Raw genomic sequence first — 24,534 nt, forward strand, 5'->3', positions numbered from 1 at the left:
ATTTTTTTTGCATGTATCTGTCCAATCTTCCCAACACCATTTATTGAAGAGACTATCTTGACTCTATGGTATGGTCTTTCCTACTTTGTCAAATATTAATTGGACAGCTTGAATCCATAATTTCTGGGGTCTCTGTTCTCTTCCATTGATTTATATGCCTATTCTTGTGCCAGTACTGGGCTATTTTAATGATAGTGGCTTTGTAGTATAACTTGATATCTGGTATTGTGATCTCCCACTTTGTTACTCTTTCTCAAGATTGCTGTGGCTTTTTGGGGTCTTTTTTTGTTCCACGTAAATTTTTGGTATGTTTATTCTAGATTCCCTAAATATGCCATTAGTATTTTGATGGGGATTCCATTGAATCTATAGATTGCTTAGGGTAGTATGGACATTTTAATGATGTTAACTCTACTAATCCATGAACATGGTATATTCTTCCATTTATTTATATCTTCCTCCATCTCTTTTTTTCAACATCCTGTAGTTTTCAGAGAACAAGTCTTTTACTTCCTTTGTGAAGTTTATTCCTAAGTATGTTATTTTTTTTTGTAGCAGTGGTAAATGGGATTATTAGTTTCTCTTTCTGAGAATTTGTTATTGGTGTATAAAAATGCCTTAGATTTCTGGGTGTTAATTTTCTATCCTGCTACATTGCTTAATTCATTTGTTAAATATAGTACCTTTTGGTGGTGTCTTTAGGGTTTTCTATGTACAGTATCATGTCATCTGCATATAATCATAGGATTATTTCCTCCTTTCCAATATTGATGCCTTTTATGTTTTCTCCTTGCCTGATGGCTCTGGCAAGGACTTCCTGTACTATGTTGAATAAGAATGGTGAAAGTGGACATCCCTGTCTTGTTCCTGATTTTAGAGGGAGTAGTTTTCAGTTTTTCCCATTTAGTATGATGTTGGTTGTAGGTTTGTCATATGTAGCCTTCATTTTGTTGACAGAAGATCCTCTATTCCCACTTAGCTGAGAGTTTTTATCAAAAATGGGTATTGGATTTTGTTGAATGTTTTTCTGCATCTATTGATATGATCATATGATTTTTTTCTTTCAGTTTCTTTATGCAATGTATCATGTTTATTGATTTGAAAATATTTTAGATTTTTAAAAATATTAATTTTTGTTAGGGATGTTTCCATTTTAATTTTTTAATTTCTCCAGAGTTGATTTGTGGATTTAACATTTGCATGACAATAAATAATCCTGCCATCATTTTTAATCTGAAATCTTTATCTTCTATTCTCAGGAAGGAATACAATTTTTTCACCTATAATTTGGAAGTTAAGTAAATAACAAAATGAAGCCCGTAAAGCATCAGTTGCCCTCTAGTAATAAGTTGTCAAGTGTTCCAGAATTAAGTTACAACAAAGGACTTCTTAATTCACCATTGTCACCTAAACCAAAGGAAAAACAAAGTTCAAAATCAGTGCGTGATAAACTTGAGCCAATGGTCTTAAGATCTCCACCAACAGGAGAATCCGTTGTGAGGTATGCTTTGCCCATTCCATCAAGTAAGACCAAGGAATTAATAGCAGAAGATGAATTGCTCAGAAAAATTACCAAACATCTGAAGATGGTAAGCCATTTGTTTGTTCCTGTGTGGAGGATCCCATGACCTTCCCTGGGTTTAGTGATTTGCTGGGTGGACTCACTGGGTTCAGCATATAGTCATATTGATGGTTAAGATTTATTATAGTGAAAGAATACAAAGCAAAACCAGCAAAGGAAGAAGGCACATTGGTGAAGTCTAGAGGAAACCAGGTACAAACTCCCAAGAGTCTTCTCCTTTGGAGTCATACAGAACATATCTTAATTCCTCCAACAACAAAAATGAAATGTCTACAAGAGAAGTTCATTGAAGACTCAGTGCCCAGGGAGTTTGGGGCTTGATCAACTAGATACTCTCTGCTTATCTTTATCAAATTCCAGACTCCCTGGAGGAAAGCAGGTGTTAGCATAAGTTATTATTTGTACAAACATTGGAGGAACCCATAGTGAATGGTGGGAACCCTTCTGAAATCCAAGTTCTGAGATGCAAACAGATCTTTTTTAGGGGTAGTTTTTTTTTGAAGTCTCATGCCTGCTATGTCACCTCATCTCTGCATTTTAGAAACTTTGGCTCTTGGTGTTGGGAAATAAATCTCCCTTTCTTTGGGGTTCTTTTTGCTCAATGATCCAGAATCTATATCTATAAAAGGCTAAGTGATGGGCCAACCCACCGACTGGATGGTAACTATGATACGCACTGACCATGAGGGGGCAGATGCTCAATACAGGAGCTGCTGAGCAACAGCAACTTTGTAGAGTGCCCTCTTGCACTCCAGGACCTCTCATGGGATGTCAGACTATTGGTTTCTGCCTGATCCCTGCAGGCCTGGCTGAGGGATCCCTATCTGCCGGGGGGACCCTGCTCACTCTGTTAATGCCCCTCAAGCCCTGGTGCTGCCCCAGGTGCAGCCTGCCAGGGAGGGACCATGGGAAGTTGGCTCCAGGGCATGTCCAACCTATCTCACCCAGTCCCACTCCACTGGCCACCTTCTAATTAATTTCTTTTCAATGTGCACAAATTTGTGCACTGGGCCTCTAGTTTAATTATAAATGTACCAAATACTATTGGTATAAAGACTGAAAAATGAGGAATAGCACAAACATAAAAAAATAAGAGTTTGTCAAGCTTCCAAAATACAAGTTTGCTCAAAGTTTGAGGGGTTAACTCAGATAATTTCCTTTAAAACAGTGGTTTCCAACTAGTGGTCTGCAAACTACTGTTGGTCCATGAGATCCAAAAGGTTAGCGATTGCTGCTTTAAAAATGTACAGCTTTCTGGTTTCCATTTCTCTATTTTCCCTACTCTCTCCAAAGGAGAAAGTTGAGTCAGTTAAATTTTGAGGAATACTTTGGTGGTAAAGTAAAGTTGATGCTTCAGCTATGCATAGGGAGTCTCTCTTCTTTTTAAATACCTGCCAACACAGAAATGGAAGAGTCATAGGGCCTCTCTTGCTAGGAAGTAAGGTTAAAGACTTGCTCATGACTTCTTCATGAAGATATGAGCTGGGGCATAAAATGGAAAATTTAAGTTGAGTACTGGCAGAAATAATTTTTTTTCTTTATTGATTTTTAGAGAGAGAGAGGAAGGGAGAGGGATAGAGAGATAGAAACATTGATGAAAGTGAAACATTATCGATGGGCTGCCTCCTGCATGCCCCCCACTGGGCATTGAGCCTGCATCCTGGACATGTGCCTTGACCAGGAATCAAACCAGGGATCTCTTTGGTTTCTGAATCGACCCTCAACTGCTGAGATACACTGGCAAGGCAGAAATAGTCTTATTGCTAAGAAGGTCCTGACATGGTTGATTTAATATATTTTTTAGATTTAATGTAATAATTTTAAACTGGAAATGTAGTTAATTTGCTTTTTCTCATAGGTTGTTTCTTCTTTGGAAGAAACCTATGGAATGTCCAGTGAAACTGTAGAAAAACCACTGGTGAAGTCTAAACCTGAAGAATTATCTTCATCTGTAAGTATATGCAAATGCTAATGTAGAGAAATGAACACTGAAAAGAACTAAGATTTTATTTTGTATCTACATATGTTTACAGAATGAATTCCTTATCCATGAAAAATGATCCATTTAGGATACTTGAAAATAAGAGTACTGATATTTTCATCCTCTGCCAACCACATTTTCTTAAAGTTTAACACACACACACACACACACACACACACACACACTGTTAGGCAAAAATAAGTTACAGTTGTGAGTACATAAAACACAGAGTTCATTCTTGTATTATTATTTATTGTTATATTTTTTCCAAATGAACAACTATAAATCTACTTTTGCCCACTTCTGTGTATTTTATAATCAGAAGTCATAATTTATAAGGTATACCCATAGTACTTACTTTTTTGGCCATTCATAATATTTCAGGAGTCTAAGGCTGGTTTGCTTGATTTTCTGCAACTATATAGATGAAAATGAGAGCAGAGACATAACTGGGAATGTACTTGTAAATTTTCTGGGAGCATCTGCTAGTATAGCATTTGGAGCCTGTCTAATATGTTTGAATTAACATAAATTACATATACAAAGTTATTTTTAAAATTAGTTAAATATATTAAAATATAGATGAATATGCATACAGGTTCTAAAATAAAAGCAACTTTCTATTATTCTTTTCAAAGGTTGGGGATGATCTAAATTCATTCTTGGTATGTTGTTCACAATTTGCAACTCAATTAGAAGGAGCAGTTAAAGAGGAGAGTCATGTATGTATTCTGTGTAAACTATCAAGTATAAAATATTCCTTACTATTTTAATAATATTAATAATAATATAAATAAGCTGACAATATTAATAAACATTTAAATTATTAATTATTAACACTAATTAATAATAAAATATTTAATGTTATATTGGTTATTTGACTTGACTGTGATTATCCAGAAGCATTATTAGTCTATTTTCCTTACTCGTTTTTAAATCTTTATTTTTGAAAATATTACATATGTCCCCCTTTTTTCCTCAATGACCCCTTTTAGCTCACCCCAGGCCTTTACCATCCTATTGTCTGTGTCCATGGATTTTGCATATATAGATACAATTTCTTTGGTTGATATCTTCCCACCTACCCTCGCTTACCCTATGAGATTTGACAGTCTTTTCCATGCTTCTCTGTATCTTTGATCTATTTTGTTCATCAGCTTATTTTGTTCATTAGATTTCACATATGAGTGAAATCATATGGTACCTATCTTTCTTTGACTGACTTATTCCACTTGGCCTAATCCTCTTCAGGTCCCTCTATGCTGTCTCCTTCTTTTTTTTACTGCTGCGTGGTATACCATGATGTAAATATACCACAGCTTTTTTATTTACTCATCTACTGATGGACACTTGGGCTGTTTCCAGATCTTAGCTATTGTAAATTGCACTGCTATGAACATAGAGGTGAATACATTCTTTCTGATTGGTGTTTCCAGTTTGCTAAGATATATTCCTAGAAGTGCGATCACTTGGTCAAATGTCAGTTCCATATTTAATTTTTTGAGGAAATTCCATACCTTTTTCTATAATGGCTGCATCAGTCTGCATGCCTACCAGCAGTGTAATAGGGTTCACTCTTCTCCATATCCTCACCAGCACTTGTCATTTGTTGATTTGTTGATGGTAGCCATTCTGATAGGTGTGAGGTGATACCATTGTCATTTAAATTTGCATTTCTCCCATGATAAATGAATTGGAGCATTTTTTCATATGTCCCTTGGCCATCTGTATGACCACTTTGGAGAAGTGTAAATTTAGGTCCTTTGCCTATTTTTTAAAATGGCATGTTTGTCCTCCTTTTGTTAAGTTATATGATTTCCTTATATAATTTGAATATTAACCCTTTATGAGATGTATCATTGGCAAAGAGGATTTCTTTTCATTTTCTTGATGGTTTGTTTTGCTGTGCAGAAGCATTTTATTTTATTGTATTTACATTTTTTTTCTGTTTTATTTCCCTTGCCCTAGAACATGTATCTGCAAACATATTGCTATTAGAGATGTCTGAGATTAAACTCCCTATGGTTTCTTCTAGGATTTTTATGGTTTCCCGACTTACGTTTTAAGTCTTTTATCTATTTTGAGTTTATTTTTCTGTATGGTGTAAGTTGGTAGTTTAGTTTCATTTTTTTTGCATGTATCTGTTCAATTTCCCCAAGATCATTTATTGAAGAGACTGTCTTGACTCCATTGTATGCTCTTTCCACCTTTGTCAAATAGTAATTGAGAATAATGGCTTGGGTCGATTTCTAAGTTCTCTGTTCTGTCCCATTGATCTATATGCCTATTCTTGTGCCAGTACTGGCCTGTTTTAATTACAATGGCTTTGTAATATAACTTGGTATCTGGTTTTATGATCTCTCCCAGTTTGTTCCTCTTTCTCAAGATTGCTGTGGCTTTTTGGGGTATTTTCTGGTTCCACATAAATTTTTGGAATGTTTTTTTCTAGGTCCGTGAGATAAGCTGTTGGTATTTTGATGGGGGTTCCATTGAATCTATAGATTGCTTTGGGTACTATGGACATCTTAATAATGTTAACTCTACCAATCCATAAACATGGTATATTCTTCCACTTGTTTATATCTTCCTCTGTCTCTTTTTTCAAAGTTCTGTAGTTTTCAGAGAACAAGTCTTTTACCTCCTTTGTGAAGTTTATTCCTAAGTATGTTAATTTTTTTTTTCCAGTGATAAATGGGATTATTAGTTTCTCTTTCTGAGAATTTGTTATTGGTGTATAAAAATGCCTTAGATTTCTGGGTGTTAATTTTGTATCCTGTTACATTGCCAAATTCATCTATTAAATTTAGTTTTTGATGGAGTCTATAAGGTTTTTTTTATATACAATATCTTGTCATCTGTGAATAATAACAGTTTTACAACTCCTTTCCAATTTGGATGCCTTTGTTTTTCTTTCTTTGTCTGATCTATCTGGCTAGGACTTCCTGTACTATGTTGAATAAGAGTGGTGAAAGCGGATATTCCTTTCTTGTTCCTATTTTTAGAGGAAGTAGTTGACTATGATGTTGCCTGTATGTTGTCATAAAAGGCCTTTTTTATGTTGAGGTATGATCCTCTTATTCCCACTTAGCTGAGAGTTTTTATATAAAAAAAGGGTATTGTGTTTTGTTAAATGCTTTTTCTGCATTTATTGATGTGATCATATGATATTTTTTCTTTCAGTTTGTTTATTGAATGTATCACATTTATTGATTTGCGAATATTGTAACAACCTAGCATCTTCAGAATGAATCCTACTTGTACATAGTGTATGATCTTTTTATATATTGCTGGATTCGACTTGCTAATATTTTGTTGAGGATTTTAGGATCTGTATTCATCAGGGATATTGGCCTGTCATTCTCTTTTTTTTTTTTTAGTGTCTTTATCTGGTTTTGCAATTAGGATAATGCTGGCATCACAGAAAGAGCTTGGAGGTTCCTTCCTCTTGGATTTTGGAGTATTTTGAGGAGTATAGTGTTGGCTCTTCTTTGAGTGTTTATAGTAATACTCCTTTGTGAAGCTGTGTGGGCTAGGATTTTTATTTGTTGGGAGTTTTTTGATTACTGCTTCATTTCTATTACACTGTTTCCCCGAAAATAAGACAGTGTCTTATATTAATTTTTTTCTCCCAAAGTTGTGCTAGGTCTTATTTTCAGGGGATGTCTTATCATTCCATGCGATAGGTCTTATTTTCGGAGGATGTCTTATTTTTGGGGAAACACGGTAGTTGTTATTGGCCTATTCAAGTTTTCTGATTCTTCCTGAGTAAGTTTTGAAAGATTGTATTTTTCTAAGAATTTTTCCATTTCATCAACACTATCCAGCTTGTTGATAGATAGTAGTTCATAGTATTTTCTTACATGTCAGATGTTACTTTACTGTTTTTCATTCTTATTTTATTTATATGGGTCCTCTCTCTTTGTTGCTTATGAGTCTGGCTTGTTCATTAATCTTATCTTTTCACAGAATCAGATCTTGGTTTCATTGATGCTTTTTAGTCTCTACGTCATTTATTTCTGCTGTCATCTTTTTAAAAATATATTTTTTTTTACTGTTGATAGTATTACAGATATCTCCCATTTCCACCCTTTCAACCCTAGCTACTCCCTCCTGGTCTTTACTACCCTATCTTCTCTATTCTTTTTTTTTTTTTTTTTTTTTTTTTAATATTTTTTAGCCAAAACTGGTTTGGCTCAGTGGTAGAGCGTCGGTCTGCAGACTAAAAGGTCCCGGGTTTGATTCCGGTCAAGGGCATGTACATTGGTTGCGGGCACATCCCCAGTGGGGCGTGTGCAAGAGGCAGCTGGTCGATGTTTTTCTCTCATCGACGTTTCTAGCTCTTTATCTCTCTCCCTTCCTCTCTGCAAAAAATCAATAAAATATATTTTTTTAAAAATATATTTTTTATTGATTTCAGAGAGGGAGAGAGGAGAGAGAGATAGAAATATCAATAATGAGAGAGAATCATTGATAGGTCACCTCCCACACACCCCACACCAGGGATAAATCCTGAAATTCAGGTATGTTTGTGACTGAGAATTGAACTGTGACCTCCTGATTCATAGAATTGAACTGTGACCTCCTGGCTCATAGGTCAACACTCAATCACTAAGCCAAGCCAGCTGGGCTCTTTTCTTATCTTTATTATTTCCTTCCTTCTACTTACTCTGGACTTTTTGTTTTTTGTTTTTCTCTTCCTAATTCTTTAAGTTCTAGTTTGTTATTGTTTTTAAAAAGCTTTTTTTTTTTTTTTTTTTTTTTTAGTTTGGCCTATAGTGCTATGAACTACCCTCTCAATATTGCTTTTGTTGTGTCCTAGAAAAGAGATGTTGGTTATTGTGTGTTTATTTTCACTTGTATTGAGAATATCTTTTATTTCTTTCTTGACCTTATTGGTAACCAATTCATTGTTTAATAACATGCTATTCAAACTTGATGTTTTTGAATGTTTTACTGTGATTGATTTCTAATTTCATTCTATTGTGATCTAAGAAATTGCTTATGTTATTTCAATATTTTTGAATGTGTAGAGAGTTGTTTTGTGTCCTAACATGTTGTCTGTCTTTGAGACTGATCCTTATGCCTTTGAAAAGAAAGCTGTTTATTCTGAAGCTTTGCATGAAATATTCTATAAACGTCAATAAATCCATTGAGTCCAGTGTGTTATATAGAGTCACTGTTCCCCTGTTAATTTTTTTTGTCTGGAAGATCTATCCAGTGAAGTCAGTGGGCTGTTAAAGTCCCCTACTATGACTATTTCTGTTGATCTCTCCCTTAAAGTCCTCCACAAGTTTTATTCATATATATCCTATAGATGGTGCATATATCTTGTTAGATAGATTCCTATGCTGAGAACCAAAATCAACAGTAATTAATATAAATGAAAGAAGTCCTTTCAGAAAGCTGAATTTGGGCACTTCGATATTCACAGGGTGAATATCTACATTTTATTACCTACTGCTGATTCAATGGCTTAAAGCAAACTCCCCACAACCTGATAATCTTATTGTTTACTAAACATTACCATTGATATGTCTGTTTGTATCCCTAAAAGGCAATTGTGTATTCTAGTAAATAAAAGCAGATGGGAATGGAGCCTCAGTGGAACTTGAATATTACAGTTAAGTTTTCCCTGGCTTCCCCCATAACAGTGGTTCTCAACCATTTTAATGCTGCAACACAGTTCCTCATGTTGTGGTGACCCCAACCATAAAATTATTTTCATTGCTACTTCATAACTGTAATTTTGCTATTGTTATGAATTGTAATGTAAATATCTGTGTTTTCTGATGGTCTTAGGCTCTACAGCATTGGCTCTATAGCAGCAGTTCTCAACCTGTGAGTTATTAGCAGGGTTGCCTAAGACCATCGGAAAACATAGATATTTATTTATTTACTTATTTTTTCCCCATTTCTTCTTTCATATGCGGGCTGTTTTTTGGTCTCCCCATGATCTAGGATGTCTGGTTGTGTAGTTCTCTCTCTCCTGCTTTGATTTAAAGGCACAAATTCTTCTTTCATATGCGGGCTGTTTTTTGGTCTCCCCATGATCTAGGATGTCTGGTTGTGTAGTTCTCTCTCTCCTGCTTTGATTTAAAGGCACAAAATACAACACAACCAGGTACAATATACAAGGCACTGAATAGAAATGTGTTTGCGATATTACTAACCACCAATAAGGGTGACTAGAACCCAGCTAACAAAGACATACAATCAAACAAAAAGCATAGGCAAATCAATCTTATAAAAGAAAAGCATACAACTTCAGTAAAGTTAACATTCAACATACAACTTCAAAGAGTTAGAGAGAAAGACTGTTTTGTTTTTTTTGTTTGTTTTGTTTTGTTTTTAGGACAACTGCGAGAGAGGTGTGAATGGGTTTGGAGCAGGTAGTTGGAAGTTAGATATATACAAGTAGGGTGAAATTTTAGGAGGGGGTAGACAGAAGGAATGGGGGAAATCTAGAGTAGGAAAGGGTTAAGATAAACAGGGTATCAAAGGAAAAGATTGGAAAGAGGGTGAAGGCATAAAGGTAGGGTTGAGATAGAATAAAGCATTGGAGAAAGAAGGATAGATAAAGACTGTAGAACAGTAATCCTGAGATTAAAAAAAAAAAAAAAATATATATATATATATATATATATATATATATATATATATATATATATATATATAATCAAATGAAATAAAAATAATAAAAATAAAGAAAATAAGATGAAAAAGGTAAATTAGTAGTAGTAATAATGTTGATTACATATACAATGTAATAATTATCAAGATAAAATCAAGTGAGGAAAAAGAAAAAAAAATAGTTTCTTGAGTAAACGTTGCAAATAATGAAAACAAAAATAAAAAACAAAAATTTAAAAATTAAAAAAAATAATAATAAAATTTTAAAAATTTAATTAAAATTTGCAGTAATGAAGGTCATTTGCTTCCTCTATTGTTATGATACAGTCCTGATTTTTAGGCAAGTTTTGCTTTGTTTTTATTACACTAGAGTCAATTTGTGAATTAGCCTCTGGGGGCAGTGTTTCTAGGTTGACTTCCAGACTCAGCCTCTCCAGCTTTTTTTTTTTTTTTTTTTGTCCTCTCTGAAGCTGGAACTACGGAGGGGGGGACGGGGCAGGTCCGAGCAACTGCAATCTCCCGCAACTCTCCGATATCCCTCCGAGCCGGATCCAAATGTGTTGCTCTTTAGATATCTCCCGTTAGGAGCCCCGTCCACTTTCAAGGGTGACAACTGCCCAACAGTGGGGGCTTCTACTTGTAATCACCGCCCTTGTCCTCCAGTTTCTGTGCGCTCTGTGCTCGCAGGCTTTTGTCTTCGCAGCAAACACTCTCCACCCTCTCCCCGCGAAATCTGACCTTTTCGCTGAGCAGTGGGGCACTCCAGTGCAGTCAGATGTTCGCGCCGCCTGGGATCCGCGTTCTGGGGGTCACAGATGCTTGGTGGTCGCTGCGGCTGTGGATATTCAGGCCTCTGACACGATCCTATCTTCCTCTCAAGATGGCGAGGTTTCCCCATCCAAGCTGGTAGGTAGCTCCGGGCAGGGACACAGCCCGCGTGGGTGCTTCCCTGTGAGGGGCACCTCTGTCAGCGGCCCCCCAGCAGTTTCTTTTGGTGTTCGCTGTCTCCCAGCTTGCTAATAAACACTCACAGCACAAAACCCTCAGTTGTTCTCTCTTTCTGCTTCGGGAGAGGGCTCAGAATCTGCCCATCTATTCTTCCGCCATCTTACCTCCTCTCCCATTTCTTTATTAAGGTATTATATGTGTACATTTCTTACCATTGCCCGCCCCCCCTGCCCTACTCCCATACATGCCCTCACCCCCCAGTGTTTTGCTTCCATTGGTTATGCTTATATGCATGTATACAAGTCCTTCAGTTGATATTTCTCCTCCAGCTCTCCCTAACTTCCTGCTGTAATTTGACAGTCCGTTTGCTGCTTTACTGTCTCTATATCTATCTTTTTCTTCATCTAACCTAATAATAGAGTAATATGCAAATCAGCCACTACACCAACCACGCCCACCATTCATGCCCACCAGCCAATCAGAGCGAGTATGCAAATTAACCCAACAAAGATGGTGTTTAATTTGCATATGCGGAAGGAGGGAGGAGTGAAGACTGAAGACAGCATAGAAGGAAGAGGGAGGAAAACCACTGCTGGAGGGAAAGCACTGGCAGCACATGCGGGGCAGGGTGAGGTGCACAGCAGCAGCAGTGGGAGGCAGTGGGAGGAGTGGGCACAGCGGGTCAGGTGGAAATGGTGGCAGCATGTGCAGCCATGGAGGAAGCAGCAGCTGCAGGCACAGTGGGTCAGGTGTACAGGGTGAGGTGTGCAGCGGTGGTGGCAGTGTGCAAGGCCGCGGAGATGGTGGCGGCGGTGGTGGTGGTGGTGGTGGTGGTGGTGGCTGTGGGTGGGGTGGGAGGGACGGACGGGGAGCCCCGCCCATTCTGATCTCCCACCCACTGCAGCGGGAGAGGTGGGGAGGGCAGGAGAGGTGGTGGTGTGGGAGGGAAGCCTGCCGGAAGTCTTGCAGGAATATTCCTGCAACAGGTGCCTAGTCAGTTAAGAATGTTCTTTATTATCCATAAATGAGTTAGATCATGTGGTATTTTTCTTTCATTGACTGGCTTATTTCACTTAGCATAATGTTCTCTAGTTCCATGCAGGTTGCTGTAAATAATAAGAATACCTTCTTTTTTTTTCCTGGTAGCATAGTATTCCATTGTGTAGGTATACCATAGTTTTCTGATCCATGGGCACCTAGGTTGTTTACAAATCTAAGCTATTGTAAACTGTGCTGCTATGAACATGGGGGTGCAAATATCATTTCTAATTGATGTTTCTAGCTTCTCGGGATATACTCATAGAAGTGGAATGACTGGGTCAAATGGAAGTTCCATTTTAGTTTTTTGAGGAAAGTCCATACTTTTCTCTACAGTGGCTGTACCAGCCTGCATTCCCACCAGCAGCGCACGAGGGTTCCTTTTTCTCCGCATCCTCACCAACATGTGTTGTTTGTTGATTTGTGGATAATAGCCATTCTGACAGGTGTGAGATGGTACCGCATTGTCGTTTTGATTTGCATCTCTCGGATAATTAGTGACTTTGAGCATTATTTCACATGACTCTTGGCAGTCTGTCTTCTTTTGAAAAGATTCTATTTAGGTCCATTGCCCAATTTTTTATTAGATCATTTATATTCCTTTTATTAAATTGCATAAGTTGCCTGGAGATGTTGGAGATTAAACCTTTATCAGTGATAACATTTGTAAATATGTTCTCCCATACAGTGGGCTTTCTTGTTGTTTTGTTGATGGTTTATCTTACTGTGCAAAAGCTTTTTATTTTGATGTAGTCCCATTTGTTTATTTTCTCTTTACCTTCCATTGCCCTAGGGGCAGTATCAGTGAAGAACCTTTGGCATATGTCTGATATTTTGCTGCCTGTGGATTCCTCTAGTATTTTTATGATTTCCTGTCTTATGTTTGTCTTTTATCCATTTTGAGTTTATTTTTGTGTATGTTGTAGTTGTTGATCTAGTTACATTTTTTTTTTTTTGCATCTATCTGTCCAATTTTCCCAACATCATTTACCGAAGACACTGTCTTGGCTCCATTGTATGTTCATGCCTCCTTAGTCAAATATTAATTGAGCATCGTTGTTTGGGTCAATATCTGGATTCTCTATTCTATTCCAATGGTCTATATGTCTGTTCTTGTGCCAGTACCAAGCTGTTTTGAGAACAGTGGCTTTGTAATACAGTTTGAAATCTGGTATTGAGATCCCACCTACATTCTTCTTCTTTATCAGGATTGCTTCAGCCATTCAGGATCTTTTTTTTATCCCAGATGAATTTTTGGAGAGATCTTTCTAGGTCTGTGAAATATGCCATTGATATTTTAATGGTGAGTGCATTGAATTTATAGTTTGCTTTGGGTAGTATGGACATTTTAATAATGTTGATTCTACCAATCCATGATCATGGTATGTTCTTCCATCTGTTTCCATCTTCCTCTATCTTTTTTTAAAATTTTTATCAGTGTTCTGTAGTTTTCTGCCTATAGGTCTTTTACCTTATTGGTTAAGTTTATTCCTAGGTATCTTAATTTTTTAGGTGTGATGGTAAATGGGATTGCATTTTTAGTCTCTCTATAAGTTCTCTCTATATTGGTGTATAGAAATGCCATAGATTTCTTGGCATTAATTTTATATCCTGCTATAATGCTGAATTCATTTTAAGTCTAAAATTTTTTGATGGAGTCTTTAGGGTTTTCTATGTACAGTATACTGTCATTTGCAAATAAGAACAGTTGTACGTCTTCTTTTCCAATCTGGATGCCTTTTATTTCTTCTTCTTGTCTGATTTCAATGGCTAGTATTTCCAGTACTATGTCAAGCAGGAGTGGTGAGAGTGGGCATCCCTGTCTTGTTCCTGTTCTTATGGGAAATGGTTTTAGTTTTTGCCCATTGAGTATGATGTTAGCTGTGGGTTTATCATATATAGCTTTTATTATGTTGAGGTATGGTCCTTCTATTCCCACTTTGTTGAGAGTTTTTTTTTTTTTTTTTAATTAAGAAAGGGTCTTGGATATTGTCAAATGTTTTTTTCTGCATCAATTGATATAACTATGTGATCTTTATATCTCAATTTGTTTATTAATGCATCACTTTTATTGATTTGTGGATATTGTACCATCCTTGCATCCCTGGGATAAATCCTACTTGGTCATGGTGAATGATCTTTCTGATATACTGCTGGATTCGATTTGCTAGAATTTTGTTGAGGATTTTTGCATCTATGTTCATGAGGGATATTGGCCTGTAATTCTATCTCATTGTGTTGTCTTTATCTGGTTTTGTGGTTAGGGTGATGCTGGCTTCATAGAATCAGTTTGAAAGTGTTCCTTGCTCTTGAATATTTTGGGATAGTCTGAGGAGGATAGGTTTTAGTTCTTCCTTGAATGATTGGTAAAACTCCCCTATGAAATCGTCTGGTCATGGGACTTTGTTTGCCATAAGCTTTTTGATGATTGCTTCAAATTCTTCCATATTTAATGGCCTATTGAACTGTTTAGATTCTTACTGATTGAGTTTTGGAAGCTTGTATTTTTCTAGGAATATGTCCATTTGCTCAATGTTGTCCAGTTGGAATAAAGTTGTAGTATTTTTTTTTAACAATCCTCTGTATTTCTGTGGGGTCTGTTGTTATTTCACCACTTTCACTTCTGATTTTGTTTATTTGGGTCCTCTCTCTTTGCTTCTTGTTGAGCATGGCTTTAGGTTCATCAATCTTGTTTATCCTTTCAAAGAACCAGCTCTTGGTTTTGTTGATCTTTTGTAGTGTTTTTTTGGTCTCTATGTTGTTTATCTCCTCTCTGAGATTTATTATTTCTTTCCTTCTGCTTACACTGGGCCTTTCTTGTTGCTCTATTTCTAACTCTTTGAGTTGTAGGGTTAGGTAATTTATTACCATTGTTTCTTTCTTTCTCTTTTCTTTTCTTTTCTTTTCTTTTTTTTTTTTTTTTTTTTTTCAGTATGCCTGTAGAGCTATGACCTTCCCTCTGCTTTCGCTATGACCCATAGATTTTGGATTGTTGTGTTTTCATTGTCATTTGTTTCCATGATGTTTTTTTTATTTCTTCCTTGATCTGTGTGGTAATCCAGTCATTGTTTAGTATCATACTGTTTAGTCTCCATGTGTTAGATTTTTTTGGATTGTTTTTATTATAGTTGATTTTCAGTTTTATGCCATTGTGATCTGAGAAGATACTCGGTTTGATTTCTATCTTCTTGAAATTGAAGAGACTTTGCCTATGTCCCAGCATATTGTCTAACTTTGAAAATGTCCCATGTGCACTTGAGAAGAATGTATATTCTGTGGCTTTGGGGTGAAATGTTCTGAATACGTCAATTAATTCCATCTGGTCTAATGAGTCATTTAGGATTGATGTTTCTTTGCTGATTTTTTGTTTAGAGGATTTGTCCAATGGTGATAGTGGGGTATTAAAGTCTTCTACTATGAGTGTATTGCTGTCAATCTCTCCTTGGGTGCATATATGTTTACCAGAGTTATTTCTTCTTGTTGGATTGCTCCCTTTAGTATTATGAAGTGGCCTTCCTTATCTCTTGCTATGTCCTTCACTTTAAGATCTATTTTGTCAGATATAAGTATTGCTACCCCAGATTTTTTTTTTTCATTTCCATCATGCCAACCCCAATAGCCAAGGACTATTCTTGGCACAGACCTTCCCCAGTCCTCCAGCTCCCACATTGTGTGCATTTCTCTCTCCCGCAGGAACCAGAGACCTCACCGTATCCCAGGCGAAATCTGGCCTTTCTATGGTGGAGCGTAGACCTTCTCTGAAACTGTTCCTTTGCGCCAATTGGGGCTCGGTGTTCTGGGGCTTGCAGCTGTTTGGTAGTTGCCGCAGTTGCAACTTTTCAAGCTTCCGATAAGATCCACTTTCCCCTTCAAGATGGTGCAGTGTCCAAGACAGTTGCTCTGAGAGGGAACCCAGCCACAGTGGGGCCTGCCCAGTCAGGGAAACCCTATCCAGCAGTCCTCCACCTTCTCCTGGAATTTAGCTGTCCTTTGACTCGCCAACAAATACTCCCCATGTGACCCTCAGCTGTTCCTTTTTTCTGCTCCAGGACAAGGCTTGAGACCTGTCTGTCTATTCCGCCGCCATTCCCCCCCGCCTCAGAAAATACAGATATTTACATTATGATTCATAACAGTAGCAAAATTACAGTTATGAAGTAGCAATGAAAAAAATTTTATGGTTGGGGTCACCACAAATAGCAATTGTATTGGGTTGCAACATTAGAAAGGTTGAGAACCACTGCCCCATAATTTCTTGTCTTGTGTTTTAATTTGCGTGTCAGCTCTTTCTTCAAGCCTTTGAGCCTGAAAGCCATGCTGGCCATGGCTTTTCACACCTTTAGTGTTATGTAGTGACCTTTATTGTCTCTTGTGACGGCTTTCATTTTGAAGCCTAATTTTTCAGATATGAGTACTGCTATCCCAGATTTTTTTTTTCCTTTTCGTTTTCATGGAAAATTTAGTCCATCCCTTCAAGCTCTTCCTAAGTTTTTTGTTCTGAGGTGGTTATCTTGTAGACAGCATATATTTGGGTCAAGTTTTCTTATCCATTCAGCTACTCTATATCTTTTGATTGGAGTATTTAATTGATTTACATTTTAGATTATTATTAGATACTTATTGCTATTTTAATTCTTTATGACTATGTTTCTCTCTATATATTTATTATTATTACAGCAGTTCTTTTAACATTTCTTGAAATGATGATTTGGTGATGATAAATTCCTTTATCCCATTGTTTTTTGGTCTGTGAAGCTCTTTATTTCACCAGGTATTTCAAATAATAGCCTTTCTGGGTATATTAATTTTGGTTTCAGATCCTTGTTTTCCTTACCTTGAATACTTAATGTCATTCCCTTTTGATCTGTAGAATTTCTTATGAGAAATCAGTTGACAGCCTTTGGGAGCTTCTTTGTAGATAATACATTTATTTTTTCTTGCTGCTGTTAAGATTCTCTCTTTGTCTTTAATTTTGCCATTTTAATTATGATGTGTCTGAGCATGGGGCTATTTGAGTTCTTACTGCTGGGGCCTCTCTGTGCCCCCTGAATTTGTGTAACTTTTCCTTCAGGTTTGGCAAGTTTTCTGCCATTAATTCTTCAAACAGGTTCTCTGGCCTTTCATCACTTTCTCCCTTTTCTGGTACTCCTGTGATGTATTATTACATTTCGTGTTTTCCCACAGCTCTGTTGAGTTGTCCTCCTGTTTTTTTTCTTTTTGGTTCTCTGACTGAATGATTTTCCTACCCTGTCTTCTAATTATTGGTCCAATTCTCAGCTTCTCCTAATCTGTTATGTATTCCTTTCAGTGTTCTTTATTAGTGTTATGTCATTCTTCAGTTCTGACTGTTTTTTTTTTTTTCATAGTTACTATAACTTTTATCATGCTGTTGAGCATCCTTGCCATCATTATTCCGAACTCTATATGGGATACATTCCTTTTCTCCATTTCATTTAGCTCTTCTTCTGGATAATTCTCTTGTTCTTTCATTTGGGGCTGTCTTTTTTTTTTTTGTTTTTTTTTTTTGTTTCCCCGATTGGTTTTTGTATCTATATATCAGGTAGATCTGTTACCAGTCCCAATCTCTAGTTCAGCAGAATGTCTGATGCTGTTTGTGACTGGCCCTGAGTATCCTTTTGGGCACTATCAGAAATCCATAGTTTGTGGCTTCCTCTGGTGGGGCTAGGTGCCCTTTTACAGGACTAAAATGTGTACCAGGGTCTGCTTTTCCTGGCTCTGGGACCAGAAAGGGATCAGGTAAGGACTCAAGACTCCAGATATCCATTTCTGCCTGTAGTCTGATTGTTATTAAGTGTTAGCCAGTTAACTGCCATGTGTCCAAAACAGAAACCATCCTGACATGCCACAATATTTTAAATTTTAATTAAAAAATATCTGACTCTGGAGTTGAATAAAGGATGTTTTCTTCTTATGAAGTGCTTGGTTCAATTATTTTTTAATCTGATGCCATTATTGGGATTGAATTTTATTTGCACAATATAATATATTACAACATAAAATTCAATAGCAAAATAATGACAATTTTCAATTCTACAGAAATAACAAGAGCAAGCACAAAATAAAAATAAAACATTGATATGAAAAGCCTCAAAAACACAAAATTTTGTTCATGTTCCAAAAATGAAACCTGTAAAAAAAATAATGAAGAATTCTCACCATGTTTATCATTTTTGGCATGAAATTCATAACACAAATCTCAAGTGTCACAATGACCAATAAAAACCTTAAGCGTCACAGTGTTTATCTCTCACAAGTCTGAGTGGCAACATTATATAATGATTTTGGAATTCCTTCCATATGCCCTGGAATATTTTCAAATTTTAGTTACCATAATTTTCTTTACAAACCCAGAGATGTCACTAACAAGTCTGATTTTCAAATTGGGCACCACTGTTGATATGCGAGGTTTGCAGCTATTTACGCACAATACGTGTGGGGAAGGTCCACCGATTTCATCTAGAGATACTTATGGTGTACAAAGGGTTAACTAATTTCATGCTATTGACCATACATAGAGCGAGAGGTTTTCCAACAGGGGCCAATGCTTCCCCCTCAGGGAAAAAAACTGCCTGGATGGTAAAAGTCTGCCACAGGAAGATATCCTCTGTAGTATGAGGGAATGACAGTACAGGAAATGGGGGTGGCTACCCGCCAACCTCTAACCTCAGAGCCCCCAACACTGGATTTTTTTCACATAGGTCTAGTCCACTCTGCCCTCCCTCTGCCAGAGGCCAAGGTGAGTGATTGCACATGAAATTTTTTCATGTTGACCCTTTAAGAGGGTTCCTGCATATCCAGCCATCTCTCCCTCAGAAGTTTTACTTCTTTTCCAATGTGGATGCCTTTTATTTCTTCTTATTGTCTGATTGCTATGGCTAGCACTTCCAGTACTATATCAAATAGGATTTGCTTTATAATATTATGCCATTGTGATATAAGAAGATTCTTTATATGATTTCAATCTTCTTGAATTTGAAGAAACTTTGCCTGTTTCCCAGTATGTGGTCTATCTATGAAAATGTCCCATGTACACTTGTTAAGAATGTATATTCTATAGCTTTGGGGTGAAATGTACTGAAGATGTTGATTAAATGAATCTGATGTAGTGAGTTATTTAGGATTGCTGTTTCTTTGCTGTTTTGTTTATTTAGAGCAGCGGTCGGCAAACTGCGGCTCTAGACACATGCCATGTGCGGGCAGTATTCAAAATAGACTTGCCCAGGCCAAAAACTGACTTCTTCATGCTCGCCCACCTGTGGTATTTTGTGGAAGAGCCACACTCAAGGGGCCAAAGAGCCACATGTGACTTGCAAGCCACAGTTTGCCGACCACTGGTTTAGAGGACCTATCTAGTGGTATACATGGCATATTAAAGTCCCTTATTCTGATTATATTAATGTTGTTCTCTCCCTTGATATCTTCCAGAAGATTTTATTTAATTGGGTGTTCCTATATTGGGTGCATATATCTTTATCAGAGTTATATGCTTATTCTATTAATCCCTTTAGTATTTTGAAGTGGTCCTCCAAATCTCTTGTTATTGCCTTCACTGTGAGGTCTATTTTGCCACATATAAGTATTGCTATTTCAGCTTTTTTTTTTTCATTTACATTTTTTTCTGAAAATTTTTTTTCATACCTTCACTATCAGTATGTGTGAGTCCTTTTATTCTGAGATGTGTCTCTTATAGGCAGCAAATATATGGGCCATGTTTTCTTATCCATTCATCTATCCTGTCTTTTGAATGGAGCATTTAATCCATTTGTGTTTAAGATGATTATTGATAGGTACTTGTTTATTGCCATTTTTATTCTTTATGCCTGTATTCTTTCTTGCTTTCTATTTCTCCATTTTACAGCAGTCCCTTTATCATTTTTTGCACTTCTGGTTCCCTTAGCCTTTCTTTTGTCTATGAAGCTCCTGATTTCCCCTTCAATTTTGAATGATAGCGTTGCTGTGTACATTATTCTTGGATTCAGTCCCTTGCTTTGGATCACTTTATTCCATTTCCTTCTGGCCTGATGTGTTTCTATTGGGAAATCAGTTGATAGTCTAATGGGTGATCCTTGGTAGGTAAGGATCTCCCATTAGACTTTCTGTCTCTCTCTGAAAGTCTTTAAGATTTGTACTTTGTTATCAATGTTTGCTAATTTAATTATTATGTGTCTTGGTGTTGGTCTTTTGAGGTTCATCTGTTTTGGGACACTGTGTGCTTCTTGGACTTGTGTAATGTTTCCCCCCCTACCCCCCAAATCAGGGACATTTCCTGCCAATGATTCTTCAAGTAGATTTTCTATTCCTTGCTCAGCTTCCTTCCTTCTGGCAGGCACCCTGATTATGTGGATATTGTTTCATTTTGTATTGTCTCAAATCTCCCTTAGGCTCATCTTTTTAAGATTCTCCCCTCCACCCCCCAGTTTCTGCTCTGCTTTTTTGTTTTGTTTTGTTTTTTGCTATCTTGTCTTCTAACTTGCTGATGTGGCCTTCAGCTTCTCTTAATCTACTGTTGAACTTTTCCTTTGTGTTCTTTATTTCAGATATGTCATTCTTAATTTCCTCTTAATTCTTCTTCATTTCTTCCTGATTCTTACACATCTTGTTGAATTTGTCTTTTATACTTTTCAGTGTCCTTACAATCACTGCTCTGAATTCTTTCTCTGACAAGTTGATTACCTATATTTCATTTCTTTCGTTGCTGGTGATTCCTCCTTTTCTTTCATTTTTGGGTTGTATCTTTGCCTTCCCATTTTAGCTGTTTCTTTGTGATTGTTTCTATGTATTATATTAAACTGCTATGCCATCTAGACTTTTTGAGTTTGTCTTATATAGTGGAATTTTTTGTGGGACCCAGTGGTGCAATCTCTCAGGTCTTCTGGAGTAGGTATACTAGGGATGCCCTCTTGGAATATTTGGGTTCTCTTGGTGTACTTGTATCTTGAGTGTTATTGTCCAATTTGTGGATGGAGTCTCCTCTTAAGGTGTCTGTTTATGTGGCTTTCTCTCTTCCGTGTGGACCAAACAGCACAAAATACAACTTGACAAGACACAATACAAAGGAAACAAAATGCAGAATGTTCTCATGACACCAATAACCCCCAAAAAAGTGACCAACAGAGAAAATAGGAGAGAAAAGAGAGAAAAAAATGATATTGATAAAATAAAAAAAGGTAATAAAGAAAAAGAAGAAAAATATATGGGAATAAAACATCACAAAACAAACAAATAAACCAAAAAATGAAAACAGTAAACACCCAGAAAAAGGGGGGATAGAATCTGTAAAGGCAGAGCTTATGTACAGACAGTAAGGTTCAGGAATTGAATGAATAAGGGAAGGACCATGGTTCAGTATAGAAGAGGTAGAAAGAGAATGAGTGGAAAAGAATAAAATAAAAATGAATAAGTAAAAAGATAAAACAGAGAGCTGATGAGGCAATCTGTGGACAGAAATGTTGGAGATCACCTAGAGAGAGAGTCAATGTAGGAGAGAGCTACAAAACCAGACATCCTGAGAGGAGTGAACTTGGGGAGACACAGAAACAGCTCCCATATGAAAGAAAAGGAAGAAGCACTGGTAAAGGAAGTAAACAAAATGGAGGCAAGCAATATGTCAGAGAAAGAATTCAGAGTAATGGTCATAAAGATGCTGAAAAGAATGGAGGACAAAGTCAACAATATGTGTAAGAACTAAGAGGAAATGAAGAAGAATCATAAGAAGAAATGAAAAATGACATTGCTGTAATAAAGAACACAATGAATAGCATCAACAGTAGACTATGAGAAGTGAAGGACTGCATCAGTGAGCTAGAATGCAACATAGAAAAAATACCCAAGCAGAATAACAACTGAAAAAAGATTAAAAAACAGGAGTACAGCCTAAGGAACTTTGGGATGAAATGTAACAACAACTGCATAATAGTGGTGTCAGGAGGAGAGGAAGCTGAGCAAGGATTAGAAAACTTGTTTGAAGAAATAATGACAGAAAATGTAAATGATTTTGGGAAGAAAAACTCACACAAGACCAAGAAGCACACAGAGTCACAAACAAGACACATTATAATTAAATTGGAAAACACTAACGACAAGGAAGAATCTCAAAGGCTGTCAGAGAGAGACAGAAAGTTACCAACAAGGTATTTCTGAGCAGGCTATTGACTGATTTCTCAACAGAAACACATCAGGCCAGAAGGGAATATAATGAAATATACAAAGTCATGCAAAGCAAGGGTTTGAATTCAAGAAAACTGTGCCCAGTAAGGTTATCAATCAAGTTGAGGGTGGAATCAGGAGCTTCACAGACAAAAAAAAAAAAAAGAAAGAAAGACTAAAGGAGTTTATTACCACCAAACAAGCAATGCAAGAAATTCTAAAGGGTCTGCTGTAAAATGAAGAAATAGGAGGGAAAGAAGGAAAACAGGTATAAAGAATAAAAATGATGACAAGTAAGTACCTATCAATAATAACTTTAAATGTAAATGGATTAAATGCCCCAATGAAAATACATAGTGTAGCTTAATGTATAAGAAAACACAACCCATATATTTCTGTCTACAGGAGATCCACCTCAGAACAAAGGATTAACAACTAACACAGACTGAAGTTAAAGGGTTGGATAAAAGTTTTTCAGGTGGATGCCAATGAAAAAAAAAAAAGGTGGGATAGCAGTACTTATATATGACAAGTTAGACCTTAAGGTGAAGGCCATAACAAAAGATGAGGAAAGCCGCTTCACAATACCAAAGAGAGTATTTCAACAAGAATTTATAACTCTGGTAAAGATATATGCACTCTATATAGGAGGACCCAAAAACATTAAAAAAACAAACAAACAAACCCCCCCCCCCCAAACTCCTGGAATATATCATGGAGAGATTAACAACAATACAGTCATAGTAGGGGACTTTAATAACCCACTAACACCACTGGACAAATCCTCTAAACAAAAAATCAGCAAAGAAACATCAACCATAACTAACTTACTAGATCAGATGAACTTAATTGACATATTCAAAACATCTGCTCTACAGCCACAAAATATACATTCTTCTCAAGTGCTCATGGGTTATTTTTAAAGAGAGACCACATCTTGGGAAACAGGGAGTCTCTTCAAAGTCAAGAGGATAGAAATCATATCAAGCATTTTCTCAGATCACAATGACTTAAAGTTAGAAATCCACTACAGTAAAAACAATGAAAAAAATCAAATACTTGGAGGCTAAATAGAATGCTATTAAAAATGATTGGGTTGCAAAGAGATTAAAAAAAAACAACAACAAAGAAAAACAACATCATGGAAACAAATGACTATGCAAACACAACAATCCAAAATCTATGGGACACAGTGAAAGCAGTCTTGAGAGGGAAGTTCATAGTTTGAAGCAGGGGTCTTCAAACTACGGCCTGCTGGCCACATGCAGCCCCCAGGGGAGTCTGATCCTGCCCGCCAGGTTTTTTGGGCAGTGAGCGCAGCCAAGGTGTTACAGTAGGGATTAGTAGTTCATATAGTCCGGCCCTCCAGCTCTCTGAGGGACCGTGATCTGGCCCCCACTTTAAAAAGTTTGAGGACCCCTGCTTTACAAGCCTACCTCAAAAAACAAGAAAAAATGGTAATTATCTAACCTTACACCTCAAAGAGTTAGAAAAAGAGCAATAAGAAAAGCCCAGAATAAGCAGAAAGAAGAGGAAGACATACTTCCAAGCTCTTTCTATCAAGATAGCATTACCCTAACTCCAAAATCAGGTAAAGACACCACAAAAAAACACAACAAAAACAAACAAACAAACAAAACCACAGGCCAATATTCTTGATATATATAGATGATAAAATTCTCAAAAAAATTATAGCAAATCAGGTCCAGCATTACATTAGAAAGATCATACACCATGACCAAGTGGGATTTATTATGGAGATGCAAGGATGGTACAATATCCACAAATCAATAAATGTGATACATCACATAAAGTAAGAGACAAAAATCACATACTCATATCAATAAATGCAGAAAAAAAATTTGGTAAAATCCAACACACTTTCTGGATAAAAACTCTCAGCAAAGTGGGAATAGAGGATCATTACCTCAACATAATAAAAGTCCTATATGACAAACCTACAGCCAGCATCCTATTCAATGGGCAAAAACTAAAGTCATTTTCCCTAAGAACGGGAACAAAACAGGGATGCCCACTTTCACCACTCCTCTTCAATATAGTACTGGAAGTGCTAGCCATAGTGATCAGATAAGAAGAATAAATAAAAGGCATCCAAATCAGAAAGTAAAATTGTCCTTATTCGCAGATAACATGATACTATACATAGAAACCCCCAAAGACACCATCA

The 24,534-nt window shown here is 36.7% G+C and overlaps 1 protein-coding gene across 1 annotated transcript in view; it reads left to right on the top strand.

The window, feature by feature from the left end:
- Nucleotides 1–1,279: 1,279 nt before the first annotated feature.
- Nucleotides 1,280–24,534, top strand: part of CCDC7 (coiled-coil domain containing 7) — a gene marked incomplete at its 3' end in the record, with an annotated part of 110,209 nt that continues 86,954 nt past the window's right edge. Inside the window, exons 1-3 of the mRNA XM_084865023.1 lie at nt 1,280–1,589; nt 3,441–3,533; nt 4,202–4,285. Coding sequence (XP_084721149.1) covers nt 1,311–1,589; nt 3,441–3,533; nt 4,202–4,285 — 456 coding nt within the window. The 5' untranslated portion in view covers nt 1,280–1,310. The remainder of the gene's footprint in view (nt 1,590–3,440; nt 3,534–4,201; nt 4,286–24,534) is intronic.

Source organism: Pipistrellus hanaki (genome assembly GCF_964339955.1).
Source record: "Pipistrellus hanaki genome assembly, chromosome: 1".
NCBI classification, from domain to species: Eukaryota; Metazoa; Chordata; class Mammalia; order Chiroptera; family Vespertilionidae; genus Pipistrellus; species Pipistrellus hanaki.